At 50.2% G+C, this 13,472-nt stretch overlaps 1 protein-coding gene across 1 annotated transcript in view; it reads right to left on the bottom strand.

Annotated features, from left to right (window-relative positions):
- Positions 1–684: 684 nt before the first annotated feature.
- The window catches only part of GRIK4 (glutamate ionotropic receptor kainate type subunit 4), a 209,551-nt gene continuing 196,763 nt past the window's right edge, over positions 685–13,472 (bottom strand). Inside the window, 8 exon segments of the mRNA XM_074848837.1 lie at positions 685–2,224; positions 2,227–2,455; positions 2,996–3,114; positions 5,895–6,023; positions 7,447–7,672; positions 10,030–10,195; positions 10,345–10,518; positions 12,529–12,638. Of these exon segments, the coding sequence (XP_074704938.1) occupies positions 1,692–2,224; positions 2,227–2,455; positions 2,996–3,114; positions 5,895–6,023; positions 7,447–7,672; positions 10,030–10,195; positions 10,345–10,518; positions 12,529–12,638 (1,686 nt within the window). The 3' untranslated portion in view covers positions 685–1,691.

Raw genomic sequence — 13,472 nt, 5'->3', positions numbered from 1 at the left:
GGAGAGGGCAACATCCCGCAGATTTACAGATACGAAGGCCAGAAAGGACCTTTATGAACATCTCCTGTGACATCCTGCATAACAAGCTCTAAATGCTCTCCTCCTCGTTGCACAAGCACTCTCTGAGTGTGCACATTTTACTATCACTGTGTGGCAGACGCTGCTTTTCACACGCTGCTGGAAACAACAGAACAACCCTAACGTGCCCATCACCATGGCATCCATCCTGTTCCCTGCACATCCTCCTCAGAAACGTCTGCTGGCGACAGAACGTGATAACACGATGGACTTGACCCGCTGTACCTGACCTTCAGCCCCTGCTCAACCAGGCACCAACCAGCAGGTCTGGGAAGGCTGTAAGTGCTGTGGTCCACCTCGCATGGCAACCTGCCCCCCCTGGACAGACTGCACTGCTGCTAGTTATGGGCTCTTTCCCCCCTTACCACCACGTATCTTGGGCTTGCTTTTTTTGGCCTTTTCTTTTTTTCTCCCATTTCCATTCAGCTACAGATAATGGCAACACCATGGACACACTCAGGCAGCAGAGACCTGCAACAGGCAAAGCATCTCTTCCCGTTCAGCTGGGGAGCTGCTGGGTTTCTCCCTGAGCAGATGGGCCTTGAACTGACTCACAACTTTTGTGAGTGTGGACAGGGAAGGAAAGAGGAAAAAAAAAGCATGATTATACAAGGACATCTTTTATTTCAGTACATTCAAGACAAAAAGAAAAGAAAACAATTCAAGAACAGGATGTACCTTCACTCAAGGCTTTATCTCCCCTGCCCCTCTCCATTGTCGTCTCTTTCCTTTTACAATCAGAAATTGCATAGAATTTGTTTTTCAATCAGAAAATTAAACTCATCAGTGTAAAACCCATGTCTGTACCAAGCAGAGGGTGAGCTGCTGCTGTTGCTAGGGAAGTAAATATTTTCCTTACATCAGATCCCGGGCTAATGGTTTTCTCAAATGCTGTGCGGCATCGTCACTGCTAGACATGGGTTGTAAGTCACCCTCGAAGCTGAGGGTGCTCCGAGGGTCACGGACAAGGGGAGCTCACGAGCCTGGGGCAGAGCTCAGAGTCACTTGTTTGGGAGCGTGCAGAGCATGGGCTGCGGACGCTTTGAGGAGCCACAGTGGGCAGCAAATACCACCTCCCTCGGCTGGCAGGAAAGGGCAGCCTTCCCCAGGCCTCCCCGCTCACGCCTGCTCCCACCTCACCTTCCTCAAAAGGCTCCCTCACCTGCATCCCAAAAACAGCAAGGAAAAAAAGCAAAAGATAACCCCAGAAATAAACAAAAGACACAGAACCCCTGAAATTCCAGGCGTTTCAAGGCCTCTTTGAGTTCACTGTGTTTGTTGGTTGGTTTTTGGCATTTTTATATATATATATCTATGTATATATATATATTTTTATATATATCTATTTTAACAGCTCCTCAGATGGACTTTCAGCAAATGCTACGTCTCACGGGGAGCGTGTCCCATCCCATCCTTCCCTTCCTCCCTCAGTCCACCTGCCACACTCTGAAAAGGAAGAAGAGTTCAGCACCTGAAACCTGGTGCCTTGGAGACTAGGTCCTGACGTACCCAAAATAAACCAAAACAAAATAATGACTCCTCCCTTCCCATCCCTTATCCGCGTCAAATAAAAAGACCCTCCCCCCGCCCTCTGAGAACAGCCCCCGGTAAGTCTACACGATGGGGAGACGGTGCCAGCGTCCTTTCTCCTGGCCTGGGGTGGAGAAGTTCCAAGAACCGCTCTTGCCCCTGGGTGGGCGATATCTGCTACAACACCAGTTATCCCCCACGGCCCTCCTTCCTGCCTCGGAGCCGCACGGTGGCACGGAGACAGCAGCCGGAGGACCTCGCTCCTGCTGCGTCAGGCTTCGGCGAGACGCGCGTCCTCTCAGACACTGAAACCAAAGCCGTCCCTCCGGCCAGGCCTGTGCGTCAGCCCAAAGGTCCGCCTTGCTCTGGAGAAGCTGGGTAACTGCTTTTAATTTAAAAACAAGTTGACATTGTACAAGTCCATGTTCTGTAAAATGGAACAGGACCCTCTCGGCCCACCCCAATGCCCCCTGCCCCAGCGTTACTCGGGCTCGCTGCTGTTGGTCGTCTTCTCCCACTCCAAGCTCTCTTCGCTCTGCGCGGGCGAGCCCACAGATGGCCGTGCCCGGAGGCCCTGAAACCTGCGGCACTCGGGGCACACTCGGATGTGCGTGCACCCTCGGGCGACCAGGGCGGCTTCTTGTGCCAGTCTTTGTGCCAGGGGATCTGGCTCGCCCCCACTGCACAGCTTCCCGTTGCTGAGCGTGGTTGTGCTGCGGGCTCGGCGCTCCTCCGGGATAACGGGGCGAGTCCGTATCATTCCCCCTCGCCTCCGACGAGGGTGGAAACTGTCCTTGCAGAGAATGATGTTGCGCAGCTCCGTCACCATTTCTTGGCACACCGACACCTGGAAGGCAGACCCGAGACATACTGCTCACCTAAGCAAGCTGCGAGCCCAGCAGCTCTGCGTCTGCTCTGGATTCTGATGCCAAAGTGTTACGGACTCGGTCGTTAATCTGGCCACTGGCTTTCGACACCAATGCTCGGACATTTACGCTTGATTTAGCCCAACAGATTCCGCCTCTTGTCAGAGACCCTCCTGTGTTCTGGATCCCCAAATCAACACGAGACCCAAACCTATTGCAGGTAGAAATCCTCAGGTGAATCCCGTCTCCAGGAAAGGTACCTGGACGTCGTACACATCCTTGATCCCTTCAAAAGCCCTTGGAGCATCCCTACAGCCTCGATCTTAGTAGGAGTGCATGAGAAGCTCGAGCATTTTAGACCCTGCCCAATGCACCTAGCCTTCTCGTGCGTTTGAGGTCTCATTACTAGGAACGCTCATCTCAGCCTGGGTGCATTACTTGCTCCAGAGCACTGCACTGCTGAGCACCCCGCAGATAGCAATAATTACACACTATCCCCTCAGGACACTTTCAGGTCCTACCTCTGACTGTTCAGAGTGCCGAAGGCTCCACAAAAATTCCAGCATTGCCATAAAAATTGCTACGATTAAGCCACAGATGAGAACCACGAAGATTCCACCAATGTTCTCCATCCCCAGGCCTAAAATAAAGCAGAAGAGAACAATGCTGTGGAGAGGCAGACACAACACCAATTGCAAGCATCGCTGTACAGAAATCCCAGCTCTTTGCTGTTTAGCTGGCATTGCACACCTAGCCAGGGACCAAAAACACATAGCCAGCACTGTCCTATTAATAGCTAACCGCATGACTCAGATGGCAAACTGAATGACTTGCAATAACGGTGCGATCGAAGACACATTCTCAGAAATGATGATTTTGCAGATAAACAGCAAGTACATTGGAGGGAAGTACAAAGCAATTTGTGGACAAACTGAAAACAGGAGGAAAAAATGAGAGATCAATCGGGCACATTAATCCCTGCAAATTATTCACCCAGTTCTAGTTGCTTTGAACTTCGCAAAGGAAGATGAGCAATGTTGTTAAAGAAGCAGAGATGAAGAAGACAAGAAAGGGCTTTAAAGGAAGCTGGCATCAAGAAAAGCTCCTTTGATTGCATTACAAAGTGCTGGTGAAAAATGATTACAGCTGCTTGAATTGCAGTAGCAAGGAGAGGTTCCAAGCAAGACCAGCACCCAACACTGTTTCACACTACCTGGTGACCAAATGGGGTCCCCGCCACCCAGGGGTACCTGGTTACGGGTTGGGAACCCTCTGGCCCATGAGAAGGAAACAGCCCCTTCCATGGGGCGACTCCTCTCACCTCCCTTGGACGACTCGTTTACAACAGGATGACTACCATCTCTACAGATCGTAGGAGCCATTCAGCCACCTCGGGCCAAACGCCGCACGTGCAGACAGCTTTGCTTAGGGGAGGGACTAAATCACACACACGGCAGCTGCCAGCCCGGTCCTACAAAGCTTGCGCTCCAGAAAGCTCACCGGCTGGAAGGAAAATCCACCCCTCAAGAACCTGGCCTGAGCTTTCCATGTGCCGAGGCTGTCACCTCGCTTCCCACCGCGATCACTGTCCCCAAAACTGCAGCCTGTGCCTCTGGCCTTGCAGAATGGGACCCTGAGAGGAGCCAGGGAGCAGTGCTGGCCTCAGCACAGGCTGTCCGAGAAACAGACTTTCCTGTCTTTCCTCTTCTCCCCTGTGCTTGTTGGTTTTGGGTCTCAAGCAGACTGGGCCCTGATTGGATTGATTACTAAAAAGCATGCAGTGCTTTGCACTGAGGTGACTGTATGAGGCCATTACTCAACAAGAACATCTATAAAAATCTTCCTCTCCCCTCTGTAGCATTAAATCAAAGTGTAAGAATCAATGATTTATTGACTTAATCTCTGCATGGCTTTTAGACATAAAATCTCACCAAAATCCTTGTATATTGCTGACCTGTTTTGTTCTAAAACTTAGGAGGTCACGTTTTACCCTCCTCCTCCGTCATTCTTTTGGCATTGCCTCCAGAGCAATCTAGTGGCTCTCTAAATCAGTCCTTCGTAGAGATGTTTCCACTAAGACAGCAATTGCAGGACAGAAAACATAGCCCATAATCACAGCTTAGACCCGAGATAAAGGCCATCCTCTCCTCTCAGCACCTCTCAGATTGAATTTAGGGCCAATACCTCTCTCTATATCCTTCTGTCATTCTGCCTGGGTGCCACATCAGACACCCATTCCCAAGCTCACTCGAGAGGCATTTCCTTCCTCCATTTACACAGACCAGCAGGCTTCAGCCTTCCTCATTTTCCAAACTGAGAAAGTGAGCCACAACAGAGGGCACAAAACAGCAGAAAGACTTGTCCAGGGTCACAGAGCGCAGCAGGTAGTGCCAGGAACAGCCCAGGAGCCTGCTTGCCAGCCACCCCCATCCAAAGCCATCTCAAAACAGCCCACACACTAGATTCCACTTCAGAGCTGCTTTTTGCACAGTCCACGGAAGAAAAGACTCCCATGTGCCAGCTCGCTTTCAAAAGTAACTTCTTTAATAGTTTATCACCTTGCCCTGAGGCCTGATGTCTTACACTGGGCCAACACCTTCTGCCTCGAGATGATCAGCCCGGGCTGCCGGCGCAAGGTCCCCACGGGCTCTCATCCAGCCTAGCTCACGAACTGCACAGACACACACACCTACACCCGCTACAGTGGCAAGAAAACAAAAACAGCTACCATGGACCCGGCTTGGCTCTCCATCTCTGCACTCAGGAAGGTCAGAAGAGTGTCCTTTCAACTGGGAGACCTGCTGTCCTCCCAGAAAACACTCGCTGAGGAAAGGGTGACTGCCAAAACTAAAAGAAATGCAGAAACTGCGTTAAGCTGGCAACTGCTTTCACTCTGGGACATCAGCCTAATGTGGTAGCTTTTATGGCAATTTGCATAGCATTACCCAAAAGAATTTGCTCCTCAGTTTTCAGATGTACTAATAAAGTCCTCGTGTCCCTTCCCCTGGCTGTTTAAAAGGCACTTTCACTTGGAGCCATTAACCAGCGGGCCTGTGGTGGAGATCCATCTCCCTTGAAGGAACCCAGGATTTTGGTCCGATCCCTTTAGCCATCCATTTTCCCAGACATTCATTAGAAGCTAATTTACCCTCCATATGCCTCCAATATTTGTCATTTGGTTGTTCCCGCTATCTCTGCCCCAGGCAAAAACACACAGCATGAGGCACAGCAGAGCTGTTTGGATTTCTCCTTGAATTGTGAAGGAAGGAATCTCAGGTCAGAAGAAGGGGAAAAAGTAATTCTCAGGCAGAAAACCTGGCAGCGCTCATGTGCAGATGGACGTTCATCCTTGCGCTGTTGGCAAGGATGCTTTGACTGCCTGGTCCCTTCAGCACGCTACTGGAGAGCGGCGTGGCTTACCTTTGGCTCTGTGGTCCTCCTCTTTGGGACACTTGCCTCCTTCCCACCACTTCCGCTTCAGGATTTCCAGGCGGTTGTTCTCTTGCAACTGGAGAATGGCCAGGTCAAACTCGTCACGAAACACAGAGCCTGCAAAACCAAGAGGTACGTGGTAAGGCACCGCCTTGGCCAGCCTTCGTCCCCACCACGATGCCCTGCCAGTGTGCCCAGCTACAAAAGCTCATCTCTGAACCGTTTGGAAGGGACTTCAGGCCGTGTAAACCCTTGAAACCTGCAGCCTCCCTGCTGGGACTGTCAACTGGTTAATGTCGTCAGCAGGCGGTAATTTCGCCTGTCCACCAAGACCCATGTAGGCCATTTGAAGACATCCATTACAAGGAGGAGCTTTGGCTTCAGGGGCAGGGTCTGAACAGGCAGTTCAGTATCACATCACTGCTCCTCCAGACCACTGAGGTCCCTCTCCTGTCATTGTGCCTCCGACTTCAACCCTGCTCTAACACTCCTTCCCTCAAACTGGTGCACTGCAACAGCAGCAAGTTCAACCTCTACGCCAGCCCAAATGTTCACGGTAGAGGAGGCTCACTTCTGCGCTCGGGACCGAGCTCTACTGGAGTCCTGATGGTGTCTGCTACCAGAGATCCCAAAGAAGGGCCGTGGGAAAGACCACAGCTCTCCTGGTAACTCTGCACTATTGTCCCAGCGAGCAGCTTTCTGCTCTTCTTATCTGCTACAGTTTCACTGTTTAACAAGACAATGTCAGAACAAATTTAGTCCTGAAAGTACGGATTTGTACTCACGATCAGGTTACTGTGACTTTACAAGCTTATGCATGTTAGCTAAACTACAGTGACTGTTTGTGTGATGGTTCTTATGTAATTCACCTTAACTTTGTATTGCTAAGTGCAGGTGCTTAAAGGTCAGGAACAAGGCTTCCCGAGCCTGCAAGATGGGCTGAAAGATCAGATGGCTTGGAATAACAACTACTACATCCTTTTTCTGCGCTGCCCTGGGAGATGATGTTCTCTTGCTAGCTCTCATATTTGAAAGACAAAGACCCTGCATTTGTTAAACCCGATTATTAGCCGAGATAGTCACCGAATTGCCCAATTCTCTATCCTGGAGTTTTAAGGACCACCAGCTGTTAAGAAACTTGCACTAAAAACTAAAAGAGTTGCAACAGCATTACTTTTACAGCACTTCTGAGATAAAACAAGGAGCACAAAACGATTCAAAAACACTGGTTCAAAAGGGAAACAGCAAAGAGCATATATGCAGAAAATAAGCAGCAATTTTGAAACATCTTTCACATGAATTATTTAAAGAGCCGCAGTCGCGTGTCACATGGCTCTGGAGAAGAGCAGGGTCTCGTACATCTGGCTCTGAGCGTGCACCTTGGGCAATTGCAATGTATTTGATTTTCCTCCTGAGATAAAAAATGACCCTGGGCAGAGCCGTGAAACGTGACATTGGCTTCAGAGCCGGTTCAGCCTTTCAAACGCTCCGGTCCTCTGCCGACAGCTGAGAAGGACTAGAATTTTTCTTCACTGCCTACCGACGGGCATGCCAATCCCGTAGCCCTTGGTGTCCAGAAGGCCCCCGACCTGCGTGAGGTTGCAATTGCGCTGACGATAATACTCGTTCATGGTGGACTCCAGCAGGAAGGCGTAATTGGAGTTCAGCACGCGCGCAATCCCTTCCTCCGTGCTCTTCACAAAGACGCTTGGCTGCTTGGAGTACATGTAGTTCCACATCCGCTGGTACGTCTGGTAGCGGGAGTTCTGCAGGAGAAAGGAGGCAAGCCCAGCTAAGGGTAGGAGCAGCTGGATGTAACATAAACCCCAAATGAGACCCCGCTATGAAAAGGCCACAACGGGGAAAGGCGTCACAGCAGATTTGGTGCCAGATTCAAAAAGGATTTAGATCCTAACCTCCATTTATTTCAATGAGATTTAGAGACCCAAATCTCTTGGTGGATTTGAGACTTTGTTGGCAAAGCTGGGCATGAAATGCATCCCTAATTCCAATAGGTTCCAGCAAAGCTCTTTGCATAAATTCAATTTTAGAAAAATACGTAGTTTCCATAACAGTATATCAAAAACACACAAAAAAAGCCAGAAGAAATAGCTTGTGCTTGGCTGATTTAAACCACCTGGAGAGCTCCCTGGAGAGCTCACACCCCATTCTCTGTCACTGTAAACTTGTGCTTAACAGTTCACCAGCATCAGAGCCAGACACCATCACCCTGAGAAGGGCTGGGGGCAGCACTAAAGCTCTTGGGAGCTTGATGCTCCCTGAATCTGGATTTGGTTCACCCCCGTGTGAGGCAAATCAAAGTACCTCCTTAAGAGAACTGGAGTTTTCTCATTGACTGCAGTAACCTAAAGGTCAACCAGCCCCAGATCCTCACTTTGCTGGTGGTTGAATCCACCTTGGTTCGATCGAGAGGAAAAGCTGACTGTGGTTAATCTCTCTCCCAGGCTGAGCAAAGAGTGAAACCTGCTTGCACAAAGACTGAAGATAAACACACTCTGGCCTACAGGAGGGGTTTCTGAATTTGCCCCTTTCCCCTCAGCCTTGCATTTCTGCAGCACACAGAATCCCTTACACCACCTCCCCTCCCGGCCAAGGCAGCAGGTACGTGAGGTGCTGCCAGGCACCCCCTGCCATCACACTTTCAAGGGCTCATTTTCTGTGGCTGGTGAGCGATGCCGGAGAGCCTCAGGGAGTCTGCTGCTGACCTAGTTACTGCCCTTATCTGTCCAGCTCTGTCCTCTGGGTGCAGCCACTTGGGCAAGGGGCAGACAAACAGGGTGCGTGTTTGTTCCCAATTCACTGCACTTTTAAATCTTAATCCTGTGTGTTAGTGTCAGGGGAAACGGCTGCCAGGACAGGTTACAAGGCAAGGTGCTTCAGCGGTGGACACACACCTCACGCAGCCAGTAACGGGGCGGGTGGTGAAGAGCCTCAGCCATGCCTGCTTAATCCATCACCGCGGTTGACTCACCATCGTTACACCAGAGGCAAATGGATCCCAACACAGTTTAATGCGTTGCAAATGGTACAAGAACAGCTTTTGCTAATTTTTTCTCTGATACCAGCGACTCCAGCACCCACCAGGCAGCGCAGAGCCACAGTCAGGATTTTAAACTTGAAAGCCTTCCTGAAAAGAACTAAGCGAGTGCTTTGTATACAACCACCTTAGTCACTTGGGCTCTCTTCAGCTCATTTTAGATATAACGCTCTGCTTAAAAGTAGCTTTTTGCTAAACCCCTGAAGGGTGTAAAGTTGGGCTGAAAAGCTCAGGCTCACTCGAGAGATTTCTCAGGCTTCCCAATTCAGTTCAGACTCAGAGTGGGGAAAAAAAAGTGAGAAAAAGCTTCTTCTGCTCTCAGAATTTCAACGAGTAATAAATAAATAATCCTCAAGCAGTTCTTTGTGCATTCAGAGCACTGCAGAAGAGATTCACTCATTTATTTCCCTGCTGAATAGAGCAGGGAAGATAAAAATTAAATTGGGCTAAATGGCACGCATAAGTTTGCATACACTTGACTTACTTATTTTCAGTGCCACTGACCACATCCAGACTTTGACATATGCTAGCCTACCTGGGCTTTGCAAACGTTTTTTTGCTTACCCAACCTGAGACTCTCATATAAAAGCTAAGATCACATCAAAACTGCATAGAGACCCATGGAAATTTGACTGCAGATGCTCAGCTGCTGAAGACCACGTCATGTCATCACTGTGACACAGGGATGTGAACCACTTTCCCACCCACATGGTGACACTCCAAGCGTTAAGTTGCTTTCTAAGTCCAAGCAGGAAAATCTGCTGCTCCAGGGTCCAGCACAGATGTCCTGACCCTCGTCCTCCAGCATCCCAAGAGCATGCCAGCTGCTGTGTTACAAAATCCTGCCTTCCCTGTGCTCTGCCATGCCTCCCCCACCATTCACCCTGTCGTCACCCACTGTGGATCTACCCCAGTCCTGTGCCACCAAGCAGCCAGGGGGTCTCTCCAGAGGTCCCCTCTGTGCCAGAAACTGGAATGAAAGAGGCATGACAGGCTGGGGTGACACCCTGAGTAAAGGGTGCCCTCTGCACCCCCTGCCCTAGTTAGCAAAAGAATGGGGTTTACTTGGAAGAAGGTCATGCTGGAGCCGCCGTGAATGGTGCCGTACTCGATGGCTGTCTGGTCAGCCAGGTCATCTACAGATTCGATGGGGACGTCCATCCGCTGCACGGTGAGGAAGGCTGCCAGATTGGCCGTGTAGGAGGAGATGATGATCAAGGTGAATGCCCACCTAGGAAAAGGGGAAGCAAAGACTGTGACATGAGATTTCCCCCACGGACTGAATCTGATCTCCATCCCCACCCTCCGCCTCTCCAGCTGCTGCTGCCCAGAAGAGGCCCACAGAGAAGCCTTCCTTAAGAGGAGGGCTGACCTCCTTACCAGACTCCACTGACACAGCGCGTGGATAACGCCTGCGGGGCAATGGTGGAGCCTTGCTGCATGAATCCCCCGACTGGAAACCACAAGCTGTTGCCAAGAGAATACTGATTCACGAGAAGATTGCACCTGCCTTGCGAGCAGGGGTGGGGGCTGTACCACTCATACGGTGTCAATCTAAAATGACAAGAAACAGGTAGCTCAGGTAATTCACTGGGAAATGAGGCACTCTGGAGAAAAGAAACGAAAAAATAAAATCTGTGAAACCCTAACTCTCCTGGAGGCAGATTCTTCTGAGGAGGAAATTCTTTACCGTCAATTGATGCCCACGGCTCAGAGCTGTGTGAAATGCTTGCTCTAAGACTCAGAAGCCAGAGGCTTTCTTGTAAAGATTTGTAAAAGTTTTGAGAAGCTCTGCTGAAAATTTGGGCATGGGCTGTGGGGAGGCTGGAGTCCTGTGTGCAAATTCATACCACAGACAACCACAATAATTCCAGATGTGCACAGACTTGATATGAAATTGAAATAAGAAAAATAACTGTATTGGTCAAAATGGTTGCTCTGAGTCTGATTGCCCTGGCAAAGTCTAGGTCTCGGGTCTAGTTCGAAGCCAAGTGCTGGTGTTTCAAAGCATCACAACCTTTCAGTGCTCACGGGGACAGGGCAGAGGTGGGAATCTGAAATAAATGACAGCCTGTCACCGAAGTGACTGTAGCCTAGCTCTTTTTTGCCGTTTCCAATCCTCAATTCCCTGGTTGCTAAGAAAGTCTTCTAATTCCTATGCTGCAGTTCATTATATTGCTAATGGTTAACAAAGCTGGTGCCTGGGAGGGTTGTTTTGGGGATAGTGCCAATACAGCTGCAGGGCTCTGCCAGCTCACACAGCATTTGACCAAAATGAGGTGTGTATTTTCTTTTCTGCATCTCCTACCTCACTGTGATGCCAGGGAGGCGGAGGTTATTTCTTGAAGACTTTCTATGGTTGGATCAAGCACTGGCAGTATAAAACACTGCTCTGGGAGAGTCTTCTGCAATTCACAGGGTCAAAAGCTTCTTACTGCTGAGCAAGGCAGAGAGCAGCATCCAAACCTTCATCTCCAGTGGGAAGCCACGTAAAGGCACCTTTTTGGAGGATCATGTTTAAAACATGAGGAGGGGGCTAAAGAGGCACCAAATCTCAGTCTGCAGAGAGCATTGGACTGCATTATTCAATGGTTCCTTCAGAACTATGTTTCTGAGGCTGTAATGGCATTCGAAGAAACCATTAAAGCCCTGTCAGGATGACTTTAGCTATGCCAAGGGACTGAGTGACAGCACAGTTCCAATTTCCGTAATGAGAATTGAGTATTAACTGTGTCCCGAAAGAGCCATCAAGCCCAGAGCATGTTTTTGGTACACATTGCCAGGACACTGTTCAACTCCATCTGAAAAGGCCCATCTATGCCACCAACCATAAGCAGTTTGTTAGGAGGAGCACGGACCCTGGGCCTCGATGGGAGACATGCTGCAGGCAGGCACACGGTGATATATTTTAAGGCTGATTTCAATTAGTCATAGGGAAACGGAACTGAGAGCAGTCAAGTGAGGCTCTGCACATCAACCAAGAGGCTCTTGAAAGATATTAATGAACTTTCTTTTTCTGTACACACTGGGTTTTGCAGGGCCAGAGGAACCAAGCATCGCTGCTGGAATTTGCGTTAACAACTCTGAATGCATTTGCTGGTACCTGCAGCCTCCACCCTTCCTGTCCAAGACAAGTGGTTGGTTGCTCTGTTGCAGATCGAGCACCTACAGGGAGCAGCACCATTTCCACAGCACCAGCCCTACCCCCAAACCTCCTCCCATCCTTCCCACGCAGCTCTCGGCCCCGGCACCCACCGCTGCGGCCAAGCACGCTCCCGAATCGCGGCAAGCTGTCACAGCCATGCCAACGGCCACCCCGGGGCTGCCATATGCATCCGTGACGTGCCTGTGCGCAGACTCGACGGCAAAGCCCTGGTCCCCGGGTGGCGGAAGGCAGGGGGCTGGGACGCTTCTGCCCCCCTTACTGCCCTCTCCACGCTGGTGGCCGGGGGGGTATCCCTGTGTCCCCCTGCCCGGCCCCTCACCAGGCATCCCCCCATGGGTCTGGGAGCGTGACGCTAGATGGCATCGCGAGGACGGAAAAGGCACCGCCAGTCACATTACCGAGCCACCAAGAAGAGGACGCAGCTGACAGCCAGGTAGGCGAGCAGCATGAAGAGCCAGACACCAGGGGAAAAGGGATCCAGGAATGAGAAGTAGCCAGGTTTGCGGCCCTGGGAGGGAAACAAAAAGGAGTTTGACCTGCTTTTATTTCTACAAATTAAATAGGCCATTCTGAAAACAACCAAGAGACCCACCTGCCCCGATGCTGACAACGGCTGGGAGCACCAGAAGGGAAATAAAGGGGCCTTTGAGAAGCCTTGCAGGGGAAACAGGTGACAGCAAATGCAACAAATGACTGAATCCTGCAGCATCTCCCTGCAGGGATTCATCTCCTAAGAATATTTTTCTCCCCACCTCAACCCCTTTTGTTCCTCCAGGCAAAGAAAGAGGTGAATTGATAGAGAAAAAAAAAAGACAATCGCAGCGCTCTGTCCTCCCCATGGTAGGATGCGCTGCACCCCTTGCTGGCAGGGCCGCCGAGGGGGGGTCCCCATCTGACACCCTCGTCCACCCGAGCAGGCTCCACACCACGCTTGCTGGGCAGGAGAGCACCCCTGAGCTCGGAGGTGGGTGGGATCCTTTGCACGAAGCAGAGTGGGGAGAAAATATTTTTATGCAGAAAAAGAAGAAGAAAAAAAGAGACGTTTGCAATATTTCTAGTTTTCCTTCTTCAGCCTTGAAATGTTTCTGCTCTACAAAACTCAATAAAATTATTACTTTTATCTCAGGGAACATGATATTTTTATCTCCAGGATGCGTCAGAATTTCCTGTTTTTTCTCAGCAAACAACCTTTCCTTGAAAAGTAAGGCCTCACTGCTAGAAACAGCAGGTTGATCTTCTCTCAAAGCACCTTAAATTTTCACAAGGACGCTGCCACCACTGAAAATCTTCTCAGATGTAGCAAAATTTGTGCAAAGGGAGGATAGATTTCTAGGAGAAGTTT

Source organism: Strix aluco, chromosome 23 (assembly GCF_031877795.1).
Source record: "Strix aluco isolate bStrAlu1 chromosome 23, bStrAlu1.hap1, whole genome shotgun sequence".
NCBI classification, from domain to species: domain Eukaryota; kingdom Metazoa; phylum Chordata; class Aves; order Strigiformes; family Strigidae; genus Strix; species Strix aluco.
Note: the sequence above shows the minus strand (reverse complement) of the source record. Positions and strands in the feature narration are given on the sequence as shown.